This window comes from Girardinichthys multiradiatus, chromosome 4, assembly GCF_021462225.1.
Source record: "Girardinichthys multiradiatus isolate DD_20200921_A chromosome 4, DD_fGirMul_XY1, whole genome shotgun sequence".
Lineage (NCBI taxonomy): Eukaryota > Metazoa > Chordata > Actinopteri > Cyprinodontiformes > Goodeidae > Girardinichthys > Girardinichthys multiradiatus.
In genome coordinates this window covers 33,725,036-33,748,696 of record NC_061797.1, presented here as the reverse complement: position 1 = coordinate 33,748,696, position 23,661 = coordinate 33,725,036, and the positions used below count along the sequence as shown (strand labels likewise).

The 23,661-nt window shown below is 41.1% G+C and overlaps 1 protein-coding gene across 1 annotated transcript in view; it reads left to right on the top strand.

Annotated features, from left to right (window-relative positions):
• Positions 1 to 23,661, top strand: part of ush2a (Usher syndrome 2A (autosomal recessive, mild)) — a 360,158-nt gene that overhangs the window by 177,301 nt on the left and 159,196 nt on the right. The window contains exons 48-50 of the mRNA XM_047364117.1: positions 794 to 949; positions 9,408 to 9,555; positions 14,299 to 14,441. Coding sequence (XP_047220073.1) covers positions 794 to 949; positions 9,408 to 9,555; positions 14,299 to 14,441 — 447 coding nt within the window. The remainder of the gene's footprint in view (positions 1 to 793; positions 950 to 9,407; positions 9,556 to 14,298; positions 14,442 to 23,661) is intronic.

The following is a 23,661-nucleotide window of genomic DNA, read 5'->3' as shown; positions in this document are numbered from 1 at the left end:
AGCACCTAGTGTTTTTGTTATAGGTTTCAAAGAGAAGCAGAGCAGAAATGGACTGAAATGTACACACAAAGGCACACAAACTCCCAACCAAGGGAAATGTATAAAGTCAGGCACGAAATAGGACAGTGTAAGAAGTAGTAATCAAATCCGACTATTATGGAAAGTATTTTGAAGTATTTTGTTATAGCTTAGGTCAGAGATGATCTAGGAACGTAGAGTCAAAGCACGGCTGGTAAAAGCAACAAAGACAAGTTGCAATCATATCACTATAAAGATGTGCATGAAGTAGGAAAAGAGCCAGTGATTGCTTGGAAAGTACAAATTAGAAATTACAAAATTCATGGTGACAAACAAACAAAAACTGGACAATAAAACAATATGCTGAAAGATTTTAAAGAGTACAGTCTTTAATTTGTACACAGTTTATATCTCTGGCACACAAAGAAAGTATCTTTGATCAGTGTCTCAGAATTAGTGAATGGAGTAAAGCATAAAGGTGTGTAGAAGGAATAGAGTGATGTTTTGTTTTATCTGCTGTTTCTTTGAAGTAAACTTCATCCATTGGGTCACATAGAGCTGAGCATTGAGTATATGTGTCCACTCAGGTATATTGAAGAAATGTATTGACTTTTCTTTCACATGTATTTAGGGATCACTGCATAATCTCTCCCTTGATCGCTCAAAGCAATTGTGCATTTCTCTCATTTTCTCCCTTTTTATCTGTCATACGTTTGTGTGATGTTTTATGTTGTGGCTGTGCATTTTGAGAAAAACTTGTTTTTCATCTATTTAGATGGTCATGGTGTGCTGGATGGAGGATCAACAGCGGGCATTTGGTTGTCTGTGTTTGACCTACAGCCTTACACAAACTACAGTTTCTGGATCAAAGGATGTAACACACAGGGTTGTGTTGAGAGCCTGCCACTCATTGTTACTACACCCCCAGCAGGTACGAACTCTCAGTGAAAGAATTCGTATAGTGCAGGAGCACCTTTCCTTCATTATATGAATTTTAATCCGTGTGAACTGAACATTCATACAAATCTTTGAAGTGTAATTGTTGTGAGCATTGTTTAATGGTACTCATTCATTAATAAATACACTCAGATTGTTTTAAATTATCAATATATTAGAAATCAAACAAATGGGTTTAAAGAATTTCAACAAAACTGCTTCTTTTCAGTATCGTTTTTTTGAAGAATCTTCTTCTGTGTTTTGCATTAAAATAATCCAACAAAACCTTGTTTACGGACACTGGAAGACATTAAATGTCAATGCCAGTTTTTTAATGCTGCACTTTAGAACACTAGAAACGTTTCACCACCTTGCTATGCAACAAAATGTAACAAAGCCGTGCAGTGCCCTCAACAGTTAAGGGGTACACCCACTAACATCCTTTTCTTCAGTACATGTTTTGCTGAGATAAACTTAAGATAATCCTTTTACAGGAAGTCATCAATTCCTTTTTTAAAACAGTAAGGTACCAAATGCTTCAGTAACATTTATTTATAGCTATTTTTAAGATGGTAATTTTCATTGGACCAGCAATTTTCTTAAAAACAAACAGGGTTCCTGTTTTCCTAACTAAATACATTTAGTCACATAGACTTTTTTTAAGTTTTCAGTTTTTGTATGCTACTTTAACAATATGTTTAAGGGGATTTAAGGGATTTTTAGACATCCTGAAATATTTCTGCGCATGCCTGTGTCAGAAGATCTCTGCGGAGAGGGAGCCACCACGGCTCTCCATGCAGTGACTGGAAAATCTCTGCTAGCCAGTGTTTCCCCGGCTAGCAGGAAGCTACCAGAATGAGTGAATGTTTCCCCTTTTGCACCCTGGCGAGGGCAGGAATGATCAGTTCGAGGGGCAGAAAAGCATACAGTAGAACCGGTGGCCACTCGTGTGATAGAGCATCCAGCCCAACCGGAGCACCTTCCTCAGTCAGGGAGAAAATCTCCGGACATTGAGTGTTATCCTCTGATGCAAAGAGGTCCACCTCCACTCGGCCGTACCTCCGCCATATTTGGGTTATAACCGCACCGTGGAATCTCCACTCCTTGTAGCAGGGATTGCCCCTCGATAGCAGATCCGCATCCCTGTTTATCACCCCTGGCACGTGAGTGGCTCTCAGTGACAGTCTGAACCAGCTCACGCCTGCTGTCAGTCTGTGTGCCAGCATGTGTAAATGATGTGAGTGCAGGCCCCCCTGCCTGATAATGTATGCAACCGCCGTTGTGTTGTCTGTTCTGACCACAACATGGTGTCCACTGATGAAGGACAGAAAATGTCTCAGAGCCAGTGTCACGGCCATGAGCTTCAGACAGTTTATGTGAGTTGTCCGTATTTGTGAGTTCCACACACCGTTTACCATCATGCCCTTGTGTGTGGCTCCCCAGCCAGTTAAAGAGGCGTCTGTGGTGATAACCTTCCGTGTTAGGATAGTTCCTATCGCAACGCCGGTGTTGATATGAGCATTTTTGCGTGCATCACAAGTTCCTTTTTCCCTCAGAGGGGCAACTGCTGCCTCGATGCATTTCACAAACACGCGTGGGCTTAGTGAGAGGCCAAAGGGAAGCACGAGATACTCGTACGTCTTTCCCTGAAATACAAATCTGAGGTACTTTCTGTAAGGGGGATATATAGGGATGTGAAAATATGCGTCTTTCAAGTCTACGGAGATAAAACAATCCTTGACGCACAAACCTTATTAGACCCTTCGGGTCCACCGGGGTGTCGAGGAGTTGGTTCTTCTCTCTCTGAGACAGACTAGACAGATTCAACCATCTGGCTCTTTCTTGAGTGACCATTAGGGCCATTGCTCTCCCTGAGGCCTGGACAGCGCTTCTGTGGAGACACAGGCAGAGGTCCGTCACCACGCACAGCTCGTCCCACAGGTCTGCGATTGGTGTTCCCGCCATCTGCTCCTGTAATTCCACTTGATAGGCGAGGATAAGAGACGAGGCATTCAAGGCCTTCACCGTTGCCGCCACCGCCTTGTACCTTTTTTTGTTTAAAGCTGACTGAAAATAATCGGGCTTGAGGGTTGGTCCTGCTGTTGTCATAGTCGATTTCTGTGACGGGTGCAGGTTAAATGGCAGCAGAGGTTCTACGGGAGGCAGACAAAAAAAACGCTATCCTCCATGCCGGTCCAGCCCGACCCTCCCTGAATAGGATTTTAGGTGGTGAGCGGATTACTCCAAGACCGGGTTGCTTCCTCAAGGCACTCTGGAAAAACCGGCAGCAGCTGTCTGGTGGAAGATTTAGCTTTTGGAGGCCTTTTCCCCTCATATTGAGATGTGGTGGTGTTGGGATTATGATTATTGATTAATTAATATTTATCAAGAATTATAATTAAAAATCATAATTTGACTAAATTAATTTCTTAAACAAAATCCTCATTTATGAATCGAAACCAAAGTTGTCCTCTGGTGTTGTAATTATGGCTCAAGGCCTTTGATAATTACAATTATTAAATATCACTGTTTAATCAACCGTTTCTGCCGAAACGTGGGGAACTTTAACCTTATTTTGACTGACCAATCACTCTTGCACAAAATAAACACAAAACGCCTTCTCTTTATCTACGTGAAAATTTATTAAACCAATCAGCGTGATACAATCAACTCTTCGATCCAATAATCTTCACCTACTCAAACATGTAAAGTTCTACACAAAGGGTAAAATATCTAACTAAACAAAATAAAGCAAAACAGCAGTGGGTGTGTATGGAATCAACCAGCAGTTATGGCAAAAGTGATAATATGACAAGGGAATATGGTGTTGAACGGAGTTTGAGATTGCCCCTCCCAAACTGTAATGCAGTTATACTAGGTCATAAAGCATCCCCCAACTCTGAGCGAGGGTCTGCGCACAAAAAGGGTTATAAAACCTTTGGCGGCAAGCTAGTAAGACATGAAACTGAAGACAAAGAAAATGGTAGAATTTCACTATAAGGTTATTATAGCAGTCCAGTTCTACCACACACCTCCGCTCAGGTGTTCGCACGGTAAAGACACAAACTTGCGAGACACGGCGGCCTCAGAAATCAACACAGCACATCAAAGTTTCAATACAATGTTGCATGCACATACAATTCAGAAACACATCAGACTATAAGTAGCGATTCTAATCGCCCTAACAATCCTACTCTACCCTGCCCACGCTATTCCTAAAAAAGAAATAAAAATAAAAGGTAGATTTTACTTGTTGAAGTCTTCCTTCTGGGGCAGCGAGTGAGAGAGAGAAAGGGGTTGAAGAGTTCCATGCGTCCGCGGATACTCAACCGTTTTCTTCCTTGGCGGCCTCCGTGGCAGAAAGGTAGAAAAATTATGACGGACTGTCAATAGTCGACTGGTACAAAACAAGGAGGGAAAGTTGCGTCTCCTTGAAACTCCGTGGTTTTTTGGTTACGTGTTAAACTCACGTCTTCGATCAGCAAAGTGAAATTTCTGGCATTCTTATTCCAGAAACCTCTTTCATTAATTATTTGTTGGCCAATGGAGAGAAATAAATGAAAATCCCCATGGGCTTTTCTTCTCCAGAGAGAGATGCTTCAGATGTTGGTCCGTTATCCAACGTGAAAGCGCTTCTTTCAAACGTTCGCCTTCCTATATTACCTCTTGTGACGTCAGACCTGGGACGGCCCCGTCATATCAGTCGCAGTGGCCGCTGGGTTTTGTAGGACAGACTATCCTGCGGTACAAAATGGCCGATAATGTTGGAAAGGCATAGTGGCGTCCAGCAACGTGCAAATGATCCAATATTCAGCAAACAAGTGGTCCAACAGTGGTCTCCGTGAGGGTTTCCAGCCATTCATTGCTCAGCTTTGCAGCTGGTCTTCTACAGACATCGTGCAGATTCGATGCAGTTGGGTTTGGAGGGCCGCTACAGCGGGTGTCACCCGCCTCCTTGGGTTCGCAGCCGACGGGATGGAGAAAGTTCCCCGTCCTGCTCATAGTCGTCAGACCCGAGACTAACAGATTCCGCCTCGGAGTCAGTTTCTGCACCAGCACAATTACTGAAATCCAGGAGGTCGGTGTCATCTTCCTCTGGGTCAAGTAGTGGGGTGACAGCGTGAAGCTGGTCGCCCCAACTGGCTCCTCGCAAAGGGGGCTGTCCCTCATCGGTAGCGGTGATTGGTGGCAGGGGATTGGATACCCCCAGCAGAGGATCAATCTCCGACAGGCTACCTTGGCGCGCTAGCCTGTGGCATTGAGATTTAAGAGAGCTGTGCAGTGTTCACAGCTCACTGTTGATGCTAACCCATCCCGAGCATGTTGCAGCCCTAGACACAAAGCACAGACAGGATGTGCATCTGCTCCAGAAATGAGGCTGCCACATGTGCAAGTTCTAGTCGGTGGCTTGGCCCTGTCCATGCCGAGTACAGAAGCTAACTTCGCAACTACGTATGCTTCGTTTAAAACTGAAGCGAAAAGGCGTAGCTAGTTTGGTGACCAGTTGCAGCTGATGCTGTTTGACAGACCAGCGGTTGTAAAACTCAGAACCACCAAGTACAGGTATTGAGAAGTGCCTGAGTTGTTGGCTCGCTCTGTGAACAGTTAAGCTAGCTCAATAGTTGCTGACTAGGAGTGAGAAGAGGTGTTAGACTGAAGATCACCTGGGTTACGTTGGGCATTTATACTGGGAAAAGATGTCCCTTCTCCCAGAGCGGACGTCATTCTGTGGGCCAGTCAGGACTGGCGTAATGTAATAGAGCTTCTGGGGGTCAGGCGCTGGGGGCGTGTCCCATAGTGAGATACAAAAACGAATGTTGAAAGAGAACTGATCAAGCCTGGTTCCAAATGTTTTTGTTACCAAATGACTACAGTTGTGAAAGCATTAATTGGTTCACTAATTATTTTCATCAATTAAACCATGACCAATGATTCTGTCCCAGCGATGCCACTTTAAAGTTTATATAGTCACTAAACACCTCTACTTAAAAATGTAACGAACATTTTCTCACTATCAAGGCAAGAGGAAAGGAGAAGAGGACTTCAGTCCACTGTTCTCAATCCATGACAGCCATTACACTCTGAAACAAGTTTACAATCACTTAAACAGCAGAGGAAATTTGTAGTATTTAGATTTTTTGTAATTAATATATGAGCTATGTCTCTAAGGAGCATTAACTGCACACACACATGGTGCGGCTGTGTGCCTCGTTTCCTAAATTGAAATCTGGTAATATTTTACAGCAGCTGTGGTTGTTTTATTCAATAATAAATAAAGAAGTAAAATAAACAATTGTAAATTCCAGAATATTACTCCGACAGGAAGGACTTACTCTCTCTTTCTTCACAGATATTGATCAGCATATGTCAATGATTTAAAACTCATTACAGTTCAAATTAACACACAATATGAGATATAGACAAGTTTAAGCTAATATAATTGAGTTATATTGCTGAAAAAAGAAATTAATTCAATTTGAAATGCTTGGCACTCTCCTTTCACAAAACTCCATTCGATAGTTCAAGGTAAATGAAAAAAATTACTTCCATCATACCCAGGCCTTTGTCTGGTGTAAATTTCTACACTGTTATGTTTGTAGTTGGTAGAGAACCCAAGTCGAGAGACTGACTGTGGCAAAAAGAGAAGATTTTTAATAATACACAGCATGGCCATGAACTTTGGGTCATGACCCAAACAACGAGATCCCGGATACAAGCGGCTGAAATGAGCTTCCTCCGTAGGGTGGCCGGGCACCCCCTTAGAGATAGAGGGAGGAGCTCGGCCATCCAGGAGGAGCTCGGAATAGAGCCGCTGCTCCTCCACATAAAGAGGAACCAGTTGAGGTGGCTCGGGCATCTATTCCGGATGCTTCCTGGACACCTCCCTCGGGAGGTGTTCCAGGGGATGGCCCACGCTGGAGGGACTATGTCTCTTGGCTGGCCTGGGAACGCATTGGGATCCCCCCAGAGGAGCTGGAGGAGGTGTCTGGGGAGAGGGAAGTCTGGGTGTCTCTGCTGAGTCTGCTGTCCCCGCGACCCAGTCCCAGATATGGCGGAAGACGACAAGTACGAGCAAGGAGAAGAGCGGAAATCACAGGAAGAGGAGCACTTGGAGCACAGGGAGCATAACACAAGGAATCAACAAAGAACAATAAAAGCTAGTAAGCTAATATGCTAAGGGAAGGATGGAGAATCACATTGGATCCAGGTAAGTTAATCAGGAATTTGGATCAGCTGAGGCAGACAGCAAACGGGGAGGCTGAGGGAAGGAGACTAATTGACACATAGGGAGTTAAACTAGAAAAAAAAGTAACTACATACCAAGTTGAAAAGGCCTGACACTAACAATAAGAGAATAAGTCAAAATGCACAGAGGGTAGAACACATGAAATGGAAAAGTAAACACAAATATGAACTATATGGCAAGACCTTTTAATCCTTAATAAAGAACTCAGAAGTGATCAAAACATAAGCACAAATTAAAAATTAAATACCGGAGGATTATGACATACACTGGCTTAAATTCCTTCTCTGGTACTTTTTACACTGCCAGATGCAGTGGAGGTAGTGGTGGTGTTGGAATAAAAAAAATTAGCCCAAAAGGTTCCTGGAAAAGGTTTCTGTAGTCCAAACACACCTATAACTTGGCAATGAACACATGCAGGTTGCTAAAAGAATCAGCATCAGCAGATTTATATTTTGGGTAAGCTAAAAACTTCTTCAGCCTTTGCATTAATAAAGAAATCTGCAAAATGAATGTTCTTTGAAATCACCATCTTGTAGTTCTCTGAAATAGAAATGATTAAATATTTTCCCTTGGTACAGCAAAAGCAATCAAATGCCAACACCACTTTTGGTTGTTCTTTTCATTTGTTCCGTTCTCTTTTGTTAGTTAAAGTATAAGATGAAGAAATACCAACTACTTGGGATTTTTTTAATTTATTTGAAACCACATTTGTTAATTCAATTTCTAAATCTTTCAACCAATTTAAAATGATAATGACTCATTAGAACCAGTTATGTATCTCGATTTTGCAAACTGAGATCAAATTAAATGAGATGCTGAAATGTTTCAGACACCTAATCTTAAAAGTAATATTCCTTATCTTCGAGATAAGAGCTATTACAAAATTCATGCAGAATGACACAGAAGGTATAAAGGAATGTACAGACTGATGTTTATTTCAGCAGTCTGGAGAAGATGCTAATCAAACAGGTGCACACAAATTTGTAAATAAAAAGTTAGCAATCCTGCTGAAAGCATTGAATTCATCCTTTTTTGTTCCCATGTCTTAGTCAGGAAACAACAAAAGACAGACTTAGGAAAGTTCTGCTGTTCAAGTTCAAAACAAAGGCACAAGAAAGTATAAATTTTAAATACAAGACGTTTCCTCTCTTTCCATCTCTCCTTTTACCTCTGTGCCTCTGGCATCTCTTTAGACTTCTTTAAGGCAAACTGTCTTGATGCGTCCTTGTTTCATGAAAGAACAGAGAGAAGATAGCGCAGCATAAGACAGAAGAGCAGAGTAGGAGGAGAGCAGAGAGAAAGAAGTGAACATAAAAGTGCATAGTTTAAAACGATTAGTGACACCTCTGATATTGTACCTGCTAACACAGCATGAGAAAGACACAGGCTCAACAGTATGTGTGTGTTTCTCCAGGATTTTTGTGTTGCGTACAGATATTGGTGTATGCGAGAAGGCAAGCAAAACATCTTGTCATGATTTACAGGTGGACACTGAGGGAATGAACATTCATCTGCATGTGCATCCCTCTGGAAAAGACAAGGGTAACTGAAAGGAATACATTGGAAATATCAAAAACTTCTTCAGCTGTAAAAACATGTTAAAACGAGCAACCTGAACAAAGATATAGTACATTTATAGGCATTACGCTTGCAAGACAGCAGTATTTCTTTATCTACAATGTCAGCACAGGTGCAAATTATGTCTGAAATCAGATTCTTTAAAAAGAAATACAAATGTTCATATTTCTAAATAAAAAATTAACTATTTTTCAATAAATTTTTTCTGTCTTCCTTCTGAGGTAGTTGTACAAATACACTTTTGTAGGTGGTGGCCCTTAGTTTGCTTACTTTGCTTTTCTGTGGTTTCATTTCTATATTTTTGCATTAAAATTATCGTTCATGTTGGTCAGCTACTGCTATTGTTGTGGTTTTAGCATTTTCTGTGTGCACATGTGTGATCTGTCTTTGCAATTGGACTTCAGTAATACGATTTCTTCAGCAATCAGTTGTTTCTAGCAGGAGAGTCATGTTTGATTGAAGGGTCACTTTATGCATCAGAGGGGCTGTTCTCATTTCACCCAGTCAACACTCTGGTCAAACGTTGATTGTCCTTATTTCCGATATTTTCTTATTCTTCTCACTTTGTCTTTGTTGTGTTGGTAAACAAGAAAACGGCTTCACCTAATAAAAATGTGTTTCTTCATAGCCCCAGATGGATTGTCCCCTCTGACTGTAGTCAACGCAACCAGCGCCAGTCTAAATGTATCGTGGTCTGCACCTGTCAACCCCAACGCACCAGGCCCACTCATGTACAGCTTGCAAATGAGAACGTCTCCACAGAGCTCTATCTTCAGGTAACAGAGAACATGAAATTTACAGATGAATAGGTAAACAAATATAGACACATACGTTAATAACCCCAGCAGGGAAATTATTAGTTTTTTACCATTAATATCCATTTAAAATGAACTAGGCCTAATTCATTTATTTAATTAGGCATAGTTGAGGATGACTCCGACCACTCAACGGCAAAGTAATTCCAGTACGGTTCTTTATGTGTTCATTATGCATCAACTGACAGGTAGAGGTATGCATATTCCACCTGGCTGTGTGGTGATTTCAGGTGAATATGTGCCAATTTTCTACAAGGGGTTAAAAGTAAAAGTTAGTATGTACATTATAAAAAGTTTAAAGTCACACAAGGTTAACTTTGAAACAATATTCAAAACTTCAAGTTGATATAATGAGATAAACAATTTACTGGCCACCTTATAAGGTGCACATTGCTTGTATTGGATTGGATTCCCTTTTGTCTTCAGAAGTGCTTTATTTTTTAATGAAATTCATTCAACAATGCGTGGGGAAACATTTCACATGAGATTTTGGTTCATGTTGGCATGTTAGCAGTACACCGTTGCTGCAGATATGTCAGCTGCACATCCATTATGCAAAATCTTTATTCCACGGCATTCCAAAAGGGTTCTGTTAGCTAGAGATTGGGCAACTCTGGAGGCTGTTGAAGTACGACAAACTTGTTCAAGAAACCAGTTTCAGAAAAACTGAGCTTTGTGATATGGTGTGTTATCTTGCTGGAAGTAGCCATCTGAAGATAGGTACACTGTGGTCATAAAGTGATGGACATGGCCAGAAACAATACTCAGATAGGCTGTGGAGTTTACATGAAGCTTTCTTAGTACTAATGGGCACAAAGCATGTCAAGAAAATATCCCCCAAACCATTACACAGTACCACCAACCTGAACCATTGGTACCAAGCAAGATTGATCCATGCTTTCTTATGCCTTATTCTAACCTTATCATGTCAATGTTGTAGCTGCAGATTGAGAATCTATGGAACAGAGAATGTTTTACAATCTTTTATTGTCAACATTTTTGGAGCCTTTGCAAATTTTAGCCTCATGTTTCCTGTTCTGGGCTGACATGAGTGGCAATAGGTGTGGTCTTCTGCTGCTGTGACCCATCTGTTTCAAGGTGTGATGTGCTGTGCATTCAGTGAGGGTATTCTGCATTCTCTGGTTGTAATTTGAGCTTCAAGTTGCCTTTCTATCATGTCACAACGATTCTTCTCTAACCTTTGAAAGGGACAAAAAGGATATTTCTCCACACAACTGCTGCACATTGGATATTTTTTCTTTTTCAAACTATTCTCTGTCAACCAGAGAGATAGTTGTGTGTGAAAATCCCACTTAAACAGCAGTTTCTGAAATACCCAAACCAGCCTGTCTGGCACCAACAAACATCCAATTTTCAGTCACTTAAATCCTCTTTCTTCCCCATTGTGATGCTTGGTTTGAATTTCAGCAAGTAATCTTTACCACATTTAGGTCCCTTAATGCGTTAAGCTTCTGGCATGTGATTGGCTAATTAGCTCAGTAACTGAGTATTTTCTGTTGTACTAGCTATCCTACTCGAAGTCATTGGTAGGCTATAACACACAGCACTTCAAAATATGTCACATAATTATCTTTCTAAAATGTAAAAAAATAAAGATATGCATACTCTTAAAAATAGGTACATTATATATCAAAGCAGAACCTCTCATATCAATATAATAGATTATAAGAACAACAAGGAGAGCCAAAAGACAAAAAAATAAATTGAAGGAGGAAGAGTGAGGTCGAGGAATTGGGACAGAATAAAAAGAGAGAAGGTGTGAATCTGATATGTATTCATTACATGCTTCCTGACAACAAATTGCAATTTAATCCAAGAAGAGGAGGCTCTCATTCTGTGGTAATAAATAAATGACTAGCTACATGTATTATATATCAGACAGCCATGCCCTCCTCCTCCTCTGCTATGGAAATCTCATTGTTATCTGATTTATTCATTCATTCATTCCCTCCATCCATCTGATGGTAAATGGTCAACGGTGTCTCATTTATGACAGTTTTCTTTTACTTTGTCCTACATTCTTTTGTGTGACTGTACTATATGGGATCAGGTTTGCAATCTCTTATATTGCTTAATTTCTTATCCTGCTCTGTGTGAGGTGGTAATTTAAAATGTAACATAATTTTTAAAATTTTGCACAAAATATATAAAGCAATTTAGAAGGTACAGGTCCTTCTCAAAATATTAGCATATTGTGATAAAGTTCATTATTTTCCATAATGTCATGATGAAAATTTAACATTCATATATTTTAGATTCATTGCACACTAACTGAAATATTTCAGGTCTTTTATTGTCTTAATACGGATGATTGTGGCATACAGCTCATGAAAACCCAAAATTCCTATCTCACAAAATTAGCATATCATTAAAAGGGTCTCTAAACGAGCTATGAACCTAATCATCTGAATCAACGAGTTAACTCTAAATACCTGCAAAAGATTCCTGAGGCCTTTAAAACTCCCAGCCTGGTTCATCACTCAAAACCCCAATCATGGGTAAGACTGCCGACCTGACTGCTGTCCAGAAGGCCACTATTGACACCCTCAAGCAAGAGGGTAAGACACAGAAAGAAATTTCTGAACGAATAGGCTGTTCCCAGAGTGCTGTATCAAGGCACCTCAGTGGGAAGTCTGTGGGAAGGAAAAAGTGTGGCAGAAAACGCTGCACAACGAGAAGAGGTGACTGGACCCTGAGGAAGATTTTGGAGAAGGGCCGATTCCAGACCTTGGGGGACCTGCGGAAGCAGTGGACTGAGTCTGGAGTAGAAACATCCAGAGCCACCGTGCACAGGCGTGTGCAGGAAATGGGCTACAGGTGCCGCATTCCCCAGACCTGGGCTACAGAGAAGCAGCACTGGACTGTTGCTCAGTGGTCCAAAGTACTTTTTTCGGATGAAAGCAAATTCTGCATGTCATTCGGAAATCAAGGTGCCAGAGTCTGGAGGAAGACTGGGGAGAAGGAAATGCCAAAATGCCAGAGGTCCAGTGTCAAGTACCCACAGTCAGTGATGGTCTGGGGTGCCGTGTCAGCTGCTGGTGTTGGTCCACTGTGTTTTATCAAGGGCAGGGTCAATGCAGCTAGCTATCAGGAGATTTTGGAGCACTTCATGCTTCCATCTGCTGAAAAGCTTTATGGAGATGAAGATTTCATTTTTCAGCACGACCTGGCACCTGCTCACAGTGCCAAAACCACTGGTAAATGGTTTACTGACCATGGTATCACTGTGCTCAATTGGCCTGCCAACTCTCCTGACCTGAACCCCATAGAGAATCTGTGGGATATTGTGAAGAGAACGTTGAGAGACTCAAGACCCAACACTCTGGATGAGCTAAAGGCCGCTATCGAAGCATCCTGGGCCTCCATAAGACCTCAGCAGTGCCACAGGCTGATTGCCTCCATGCCACGCCGCATTGAAGCAGTCATTTCTGCAAAAGGATTCCCGACCAAGTATTGAGTGCATAACTGTACATGATTATGTGACGGTTGACATTTTTTGTATTAAAAACACTTTTCTTTTATTGGTCGGATGAAATATGCTAATTTTGTGAGATAGGAATTTTGGGTTTTCATGAGCTGTGTGCCAAAATCATCCGTATTAAGACAATAAAAGACCTGAAATATTTCAGTTAGTGTGCAATGAATCTAAAATATATGAATGTTAAATTTTCATCATTACATTATGGAAAATAATGAACTTTATCACAATATGCTAATATTCTGAGAAGGACCTGTATTAAAGAAAGTGATGCTGGAGAAATAAAAACCGTAGCCCTAACCTTGTGTGCAATCTTAATAATAAGACATTAAAGTGAATCATGAATCTTATTGTACTAAAGGCTGTTTAGTAATTTTGTAGGCAATGAGACAGGTTCTTGAATATTGATAATCAGCAGGGTTGATTTTAAATGATGATGTGCTTAATAGGACTACTAGTGCAGGCCAGTCACCTGTGACTGGCCTGCACTAGTAGTCCTATTGGTCCTATTAAGCAGTCTGAACAAGATGAACAGACTATTCACATCATCCAGATGAATAAATAACATATTTTCTACGCAGTGGCAAAAAAAACTGACTGTGGTCCCAGTAACTACTGGTAAACAATGAAATTAAATGATTGCACTTAAAATATGAACAGATCACCTGCTGTGGTCTGAACGCACAGTCTCACAACTTCCTCCTGGTCACAATGGACCTGAATTGCGCAGCCAAATCAAATATCTAGAGTGGGTTTTCTGCAGATGTCATGAGGTTTGCACTTTTGCCTCAGACAGATGACTTAATGTGGATGTTGTTCTGGAGGCTGAATCCGTGCTCTGCTGCCACACTAGAGAAGCAAGCACTCTGCTTCAGCGCCTCCACGGGAGTAAACGGCTAATTAATATGCTAACTCGCCACCAAGTGGTTAGGGGTGTGAATTGCAATCCGTCAAAATGACTGATGGCCTTCATATTTTTTCATCACCGTTTAAATAAAACGGTCAAAAAAGAAAAATATTTAGTTAACGAGACCCCTGGTTAGAGCAGTACATTTTGTTAGCTATCTTATAACATCAGCATTGATGTAATTCTACTGGTTACAATCAGAGCATCTTTAAAAACATTCATCTTTGACATCCTTTTATGTTAACTAGATCTAAACTGCATTTCCATAAATGTGTTGTTTGTGTTCATCCTTTCTTAGGCTTTTGGAAAAAGCAACACACACCCAGTCCTATTATGTAGAGGGTTTGTCACCATTCACAAACTACCTGTTCAGAGTGGTGGTTTCACATTCCTATGGGCAAACAGTGGGGCCTTGGACAACCCTACGCACCTCAGAGGATTGTAAGTACTGACACGTGTAAGTGTAATATTTTGTGCAATTATTTTTCAAAGGTGAATGCAATTACAAATCCAATTCAAGTGCAAAAACAGGTGTTGTAAATAACAAGGGAAAACAATGTAGTTGATAGTATGATGATAGGCATGAATATTTAGGTGTTAGGGTCAAACACAGCACTGATGCTGTTTTGTGGGTTGTTTTCCAGCAGTGGTTGCTAGAAACAGTTTAGGTAATTTTGTATAATGTCCTACATATAGCACAAATCTTGAGAAATTTAGAAGTGAACTCAGCAACTGGTTAATAGCATGCATTGTTAGCTTGTCCACAGTGCTGATAAATCACAGTTAAATTTAAGTGATATTGACTTATTTGCTGATTTTGATCTAAAGTACTGGAAAACAAGCATGTTGTGTTCAAAGCAGTGTCAGTTTAGCTGGTTGTAGGACCTAACTTAATGCAGACTGGAGGCAGTGATGAGTGCAACAATGCAATGATTTGCAATGATGATAAGGATAATTACCGAAACAAAGTCAATGTCAGAAATCCAAAGTTTGAGACACAAGGACAGGAAACAGACAACAGAATAAAACCAGCAGAGACTTTATCAACCAGAGGGGAATATTTACAGAGGAGAGGTGATCAGGGGAATAAGAGACATGTGTGAGATACATTAGCAGAGTGTGAGCAGCTAAGTGATGAAACCTAAAACACCAGAAATTAGAAAAAGGACTAAAATAAAAGGAAAAAGGATATCGACAAAAACACAGAATCAGGAGAGAAAGCAAACAGGAAGTCACAGAGCAGAATGGACCAGAGTAACCAAAATAAAACAGGAAATTACAAATGTAAAATTCTAAGACCACAACTCTAAATGCAAGAAACCTAACGACATACCATGATAAACACAGTCCATAAGCAGGGTATGTGGCCAATTTACTAATAATAAAACAGGCCAACATTGTGCATAACATTTTTTAAGTTACTGTAAGTAAATAAGTACTGTAAGTCACAATTGCAAAAGGAAAATATAAAAGGAAAAGAGGTGTTAGAAACATGGGCAAAGGCTGAATTGGGTGAAACACACTGACAGGGTTAGATTTGCATACTGTAAGGTGTGTCTCTGTGTGTGAGTGACCTAGCCATTGTCATTGTGGGCTAATTGTTGTAATAGAATCATATTAGCCACTGGAACAGCCTCCTCAGTGCAAAGTTATAAATTAATTAGCACCGCGCTATTATCACATACATTATCATTAAGCAGCTGAGTTTTGCATACATTGATACATGCATACCTACACACAGAAATGCATACAAAGCATGTGCATGCTTATGCATGTAGCTGCACATTTACTTGAGCACAAGTGAATTTTCTTACATTGCATGCACATACTAACTGAGACACACACAACTGCAGACATTTAGGATGCATTAAATTACAGCTCTGTGTTTTTCTCATTGTTATGCAGAATTGATTTCCCTCCAACAAACACACAAACACGCATGTACATGCACACACCAACAAATACATCTATATGCACACCAACTCTCAAGCATATAGAGTCTCTATCAGATATTTAAACACGCCACTGGGTCATAATAATAGCCACACTGCTTGTCAGACTTGGTCAGGAGTGCTTGGTGGTTCTTTACAATGCAAAGTCTCCCATGTACAACAATGCAGTGCTTGAAATAAATGTTTTTTCTTCCTTCTCTAGAGTTTGAGGCAGTAACAAAGAATTCAAAGTACTTAATACCAAAGTACATTTTTTGTGTACCTGGTAAAAATATACTCAGACAGTAGAGCTATACGTACATTCTTCCAGGGGGCACCATTTGACACTGCAACTGGGGCAAGTGATGACCTCAATTTATTTTAACATCCATAATAAATAGTGAAGTAAGATCAAATTAGTCAAAATGTTTACTTGACAAAACTATACCCACATAGGGATATATATAAATAAAATAAAGGGAACACTCAAATACATCCTAGATCTGAATGAATGAAATAATCTCATTGAATATTTTGTTCTGTACAAAGCTGAATGTGCTGTCAACAAAATCACACAAAAATGCATGGGTGAAAATGTATTACTCATACAGTCTGTAAATGAGAACACTGTAGTACACAAATGAGTTCTGTATGTAAGCGATAGTATTTTATGTTGCAAGACAAAAAAGGTAGTTTTCCACAGCAGAAACACTGGAGTTTTTGATGGAGAAGGACTCTTCTGCTCCTGTCAACCAAAGCTACTTTATGGACCTATGTCATCTGGGTCAGAACAGTTCTAAAAAGTTGCTTCTTTGATTTATGTAAAAAAAACAAATTATATATATATGTATATATATATTGTACACTGCTCAAACAAATAAAGGGAACACTCAAATAACATCCTAGATCTGAATGAATGAAATATTCTCATTGAATACTTTGTTCTGTACAAAGTTGAATGTGCTGACAACAAAATCACACAGAAATCATCCATGGAAATCAAATGTATTAACCAATGGAGGCCTGGATTTGGAGTCACACACAAAATTAAAGTGGAAAAACACACTACAGGCTGATCCAACTTTGATGTAATGTCCTTAAAACAAGTCAAAATGAGGCTCAGTATTGTGTGTGGCCTCCACGTGTCTGTATGACCTCCCTACAACTCCTGGGCATGCTCCTGATGAGACGGCAGATGGTCTCCTGAGGGATCTCCTCCAGGACCTGGACTAAAGCATCCACCAACTCCTGGACAGTCTGTGGTGCAACGTGATGTTGGTGGATGGAGCGAGACATGATGTCCCAGATGTGCTCAAATCAAACTTCTGTGAAATCAAACTGTCCACTTAGGAAGCAACACTGATTGACAATCAATTCCACATGTTGTTGTTCAAATGGAAAAGACAACAGGAGGAAATCTTTGGCAATTAGCAAGACACACTCAATAAAGGAGTGGTTCTGCAGGTGGGGACCACAGACCACTTCTCAGTACCTATGCTTTCTGGCTGATGTTTTGGTCACTTTTGAATGTTGGTGGTTCTTTCACACTCGTGGTAGCATGAGACGGACTCTACAACCCACACAAGTGGCTCAGGTAGTGCAGCTCATCCAGGATGGCACATCAATGCGAGCTGTGGCAAGAAGGTTTGCTGTGTCTGTCAGCGTAGTGTCCAGAGCCTGGAGGCGCTACCAGGAGACAGGCCAGTACACCAGGAGACGTGGAGGAGGCCGTAGGAGGGCAACAACCCAGCAGCAGGACCACTACCTCCGCCTTTGTGCAAGGAGGAACAGGAGGAGCACTGCCAGAGCCCTGCAAAATGACCTCCAGCAGGCCACAAATGTGCATGTGTCTGCACATGAGGATGGTATGAGGGCCCGACGTCCACAAAAGGGGGTTGTGTTCACAGCCCCCATTTGTGGGGAGAACAGCAAGATTGGCAAATTCGCCACTGGCGCCTTGTGCTCTTCACAGATGAAAGCAGGTTCACACTGAGGACGTGACAGATGTGACAGAGTCTGGAGACACCGTGGAGAGCGATCTGCTGCCTGCAACATCCTTCAGCATGACCAGTTTGGCAGTGGGTCAGTAATGGTGTGGGGTGGCATTTCTTTGGAGGGCCGCATGCCCCTCCATGTGCTCACCAGAGGTAGCCTGACTGCCATTAGGTACTGAGATGAGATCCTCAGACCCCTTGTGAGACTATATGCTGGTGCAGTTGGCCCTGGGTTCCTCCTAATGCAGGACAATGCTGGACCTCATGTGGCTGGAGTGTGTCAGCAGTTCCTGCAAGATGAAGACATTAAAGCTATTGACTGGCCTGCCCGTTCCCCAGACCTGAATCCGATTGAGCACATCTGGGACATCTCGTCTCGCTCCATCCACCAACGTCACGTTGCACCATAGACTGTCCAGGAGTTGGCGGATGCTTTAGTCCAGGAGGAGATCCCTTTTGTGTGATTTTGTTGTCAGAAAATACAACTTTGTACAGAACAAAGTATTCAATGAGAATATGTCATTCATTCAGATCTAGGATGTGTTATTTGAGCTTTCCCCTTATTTTGTTTTGAGCAGTTTATTTGCATGCACACTCAATAATTTCTTGTTTATACTGCAAAAATGCTTACTTTGTTTCATAGTAAAGTAGCTGACTACTCAGGCTGTAAGATGTTCATTGTAGTCATCAGAGAGACAGCCTAGGGAAAGAAGATGCCTCTGTGGTGGTTGGTTTTTGCAATTGGTGCAGGGTAGGGGCGACCTAAAGGGACATGTCTAAACAGTACAAATGCAGGATGTGTGGGGTCTGCAGAGATGTTAGTGGCCCATTCCCTGACCATGGATTTTTAGAAGCCCTGGATGGAGGGAAAGGCAGCTCTTATGATCTTCTCTGCAAACCTAATTGTTACAGTTGGGCCCTGTCCAGTCTATGTGCTATGCACTTGCTATGCTGGTGGTTGTGAGAGTGTGTGTGACTATGTGGTTGTGAGAGTGTGTGTTTGTGGGTCCTTGAGAATGTTGTGGGTATTTTTGTGTGATTTTTTCACATTTGTTTGATATGTTTTACTGTTGTTTATCTTCTGTTCTGCAAGGACCCTATCAAAAATGAGATGGTGCATCTCAAGGGGTTACCCTTGAAATAATCAGTTGTCAGTGCTGCCAATTATACCTTTTATTTCTTTACATACATAATATGTGCCATGATAGGGTTAAATAAAGTCAAAATCAGGTCGAAGGACATTGGGTCTGCCCAGCAAATGTTTCTGTTTGGCCATGATAAAGCTGCTCTCTTGTAATCATCTGGTTTCATAACATTTTTTGTGGTATTCATCAGCAAGATTATAACGGCTCTGAATGTTCTATTCTAATCTAGGCTTATTTAGATCTATCTATATTTTGTAATGCAGTAAGTCCTTATTATATTTAAGAGTTGGGTCACTAGTTTGTATTAGTTGTTATTATTCTAATAATGCAAAGTGCTAATTTCATTAGTTCTAGTGCTTATTTTAATCTCTTTCCATACCTCGATTGGTCTCTTTTTATGTGTAGTGTAGGCATCAAAAGGGTCAGAGTATTGTGTTCATTTAATTGTGAATGTAAGTATTAACCATAGATACCATTTTTTAAAATTTGGTTCAATTACATTTAACTGTAACTGAGTCTTGTGGAAAAACGTATCCGTTTAGAAGGCTTAATGAAATTGATGAACACAAAAATGAAGGGCATGTTATGTCTTATACCCTTAGTTTGTCTTACCCAGTTTTATAAACGCACTGTACAATTTCAGTCAGCTATAAATTACACTTTATATTTATTTCAAGTAACTAAAGTTTGTTTCAGTTAACTCAAGTTTTCTTCATTTCAGTCCAGTTCAGTAATTCTGTTAAGGTGCATTTTATCTTGTGTTACATTTTAGTGTAATTTGATCATCTTTTAAAATTATGTTTTGAGGGGAGAGATTGTCCCTTTCTGGCACTTCCTTTCGTGTTATCATAAAGACCTGACCTAATATTATTATGGTACTGCTGGATCAGACCTGCTCTTGTAGTCTCTAATTATTATTGTGATACCTTATTTAATAAATAACACTGAGCGTCAGATAGTTTAAAATGTTTTTACCTTTCAAGCAGGCGGTCCATGGTCAGGACTGCCTCTCCAGACCTAAAAACTCAAAATTCTCATTAGTTTCACATCAGAAAACAATTTAAATTAAATTGTTATACCCTCATTTTTACATAACATGAAATAGACATTCATTTCACAAAAACAGACAGACAAAATGAACGAACATTGGCCACATAAAGTTTGATTACCCTGTAAATACAGCATTTTTAGAGTGGAACCACTTTGTGTCACTTAATGGTTTAAACATTTTTCTTACCCTTTTCTGGTGACTCGACAATTATTTCCGGGACCCAAACAAGCTCCATCAAACTGTTGTTTTAACTTGTTAAAGCGTCTTTGTGGTTGAAACTTGCTAATATATTTATCCTCCCTGTCTCCAAGCATTGTTCCAAGAGAACAAGCTGGGAGCTCATTTTCTAGTGACCTCTCAGTCATTCTCTCACTTCACACACACGTTCACACACTCTGGCCAACCAGGCGGTACAGCACCATTTCCTGGTCCACATGAGAGCTTATTTTGTTATCTCTCAGACACCAAAGCTTATCACAGCAGAGTTTATTCGTGAGCTAGGGTCTGTTAGCTTAGCCTGTTAGCTTAGCGTGTTAGCTTAGCATGTAGCAGTCAGTCAGTGTCCGTCAGTGTAATATGTCCCCCGTCACTTCAGTCTGCTCGCTGTTATCGACTCACACACATCCACACTGGCCAGTTGATATTACACTTTTATCTTTATACAGCTGTTTATTCAAAAAGGAGCCAGTGGCTTTAAAATTTTTCTTATGGAAAAATTAGAGAGCTATCAAAACTCAAGACTCCCTCTCGGTGGTGGCTTTTGTGCTAATTCTGAGCAAACAGGAACCATCGAAACCTAAACCGAGGATGCGCATTTATCTCTGCGTGTTTTACTCACAAGGAAGTAAGCAACTTTTTGAATCTTTTAAGAAGTTCAAGAAGCTATCGAAACCTAATACTTCCCCCTTGGCAGCGCTTTCGAATTCCGTTAAGCGGAACTCAGGACCCGTTCAAACCCTAGCCAAGTATGGTGTCTCATTCAGGGATGTAGCTTTTATATTGTGTGTGAAGGAAACCGATCTTCCCTTGTGTACAATAAAGGAACTCAAAACCTACACCCTTAGATTTTAGCTGTCTTTTAGAAGATTGTACCTTTCTTCCCGGGCTGTCACAGTTAAAATCGCACCGCTTATTAACACGTCTTATCACTCATTAACGCGTTCGCAACAATTATTCTGAACCATTTCTCTGCCTCCAAGAATTACAAAAACAGCTCACTCAGAACTAACAACACAGCCAGAGTGTTTTTACAGGAAAAACACTGGAGATTTTTAATAGGAATCTCCTTACCTGTTGCGGCCGCTGCTGTGATGTGTTGTCCTTCCGTGGCAACCCTATCCTATCCAAAAGTGGTTTTTGCTTCCGGGGCGTGGGCGGAAACACCAATTTGTCCGAGCTACCGCACCCTGCTGGCGGTCAGACGCCTTGGAGCCCTCCGGTCCTTGTCCACATGAAGCGATCGCACACTCTATCTAAAGACTCTTAAAGGAACGACTCTCAACCAGTTTCTAACTTTTAGTTCTTTTTAATCTAAGTTAAGACAGAGGAATGATTACAGAGATCAGCGCTGAGGCTCCCGTCTCGGACCGTCGCAGTCTGTTAGAGGATGACGAAGAGCCTCGATAGAAGGTCACATACAGTTTTTATATCTGGCACTCCAATGCAATGGATGTGCTCTCCCTCAGTGATTATCAGTAGACTATGTGTCACCATTGTGGTGTCTATCTGTTAGATTGTGTAGTAGCGGGTGTCCATACTTGATCTAAGTGTGCTGTAGCTTTCTTAATCAACCCAGTTATACCAGCTGCTCCACTATCTACCCCAGTGCCCCAGCCTCAGGTCATTTATGACAATCCTTGGGCCAGTCGGTCGTGGCAGATGGCCGCTCACACTGAGCCTGGTTCTGCTGGAGGTTTCTTCCTGTTAAAAGGGAGTTTTTCCTCTCCGCTGTCGCTACATGCATACTCAGTATGAGGGATTGCTGCAAAGTCAACGCCAGTGACTGTCCACTGTCTCTACATGCTCATTCAGGAGGAGGGAATGCTGCAAGTCACTGACTGGATGCAATCTGCTGGGTTTCCTTAGATAGAAAAACTTTTTATCCAATTTGAATAAAAAGCTAACTCCGACAGCACTGTTCAATTGTTAGGATTAATTGGAATGTATGTACCTGACTGTTGTGAAGTGCCTTGAGACAACATGTGTTGTGAATTAGCGCTATATAAATAAAACTGAATTGAATTGAAATTTATCCTTGTACTGTATGTCTATGAGCATTCTTATCCTATTGTAACAAAAGGGAAACACTAGAACTTATATTTATTTCACTATAGTATAAAAGGGAAAAACAGATATGAGCATATTAATAAAGGTTATTCCTAACAGAGCCAAACCACAAAGTAATGGATGCGCACAGGACAGACTGAATATGTCTATCAGCACTTGTGAAAGGTTGTATGTTGCAGCAGAACATACTAGACTACCGAAGTAAATTTACAATTTTTTTCTTCTGTGGTTCTCATAGAAGGTTGACATTAATATTACATTTGTATTAACAACAGGAAAGTCATTTGGTCTGCTTGTTTGGTCCGGACCAAAAGCGAATTTGTTTGTTTTTTTTCATTTGGTGCGGTTTGTTTTCACATTGTACTTTTTGTAAGTGAACTATTACTTGTAAACAACGCCATGCGGGTAACGATCATTGTTCCCATTGGACATAAATGACGGGGGCGGGACAGAGCACAGACCCGGAAATGTAGGAAAACAACTGTAGACGTGCTGCGTGCAGCACCTGTGTTCTGCATATTTGTACCATTATTAAAGCTGCAATATTATTGTGAGGGTGAAGAGCAGCTCATTCAACACAGACTTTGAGACGTCCCATTTATAAGTTTAGAACCCCGTCGGAGAATGCGTGCTGAACGCCCACGTTCTCTACGTGCCTTTTCCCACAGCAAACCAGTAGCGTTGCTAAAGCAACACACAGCTTATCAGGTATGATTACCTTACAACACACACCTTTGCTACCGGCTACGGTGGCTTTTTATGTACAAGGAAATGTACGCTTTTTGTAGTTGGTTCGGATCGGGGCCGGTTTGTATTCAGACCATAAGCGAACCGCACCAGAGTACGTTTGGAAACGGACCGAGACCACCTCAAAAAGTGGGTCTCGGTCCGGTTGTTTGGTCCGGACAAGCGTTCGCTTGATTGTATTCACACCTGCACAAAAGGTCCGGACCAAGGAGGGAAACGAACTCTGGTCCGTTTAAAGCGGACCAAAAGTGGCAAGTGTGAATACACCCTATTTGATAAGGTCCTGGTTAGAATATGTGCAACATTGTCAAAGGCCTTTTCTTGACGTTATTGATCACTAGAAATGATCGGTGCTGGTGGTGTAGAGGTTAGCACGCGACCATATATATACAGGCTATACAGGCTATAGTCTTCGACGCGACCGTCCCGGGTTCGAGTCCCGGACCCGGCGACCTTTACCGAATGTCTCCCCGTCTCTTTGCCCCAACTTCCTGTCTGCCTACTATC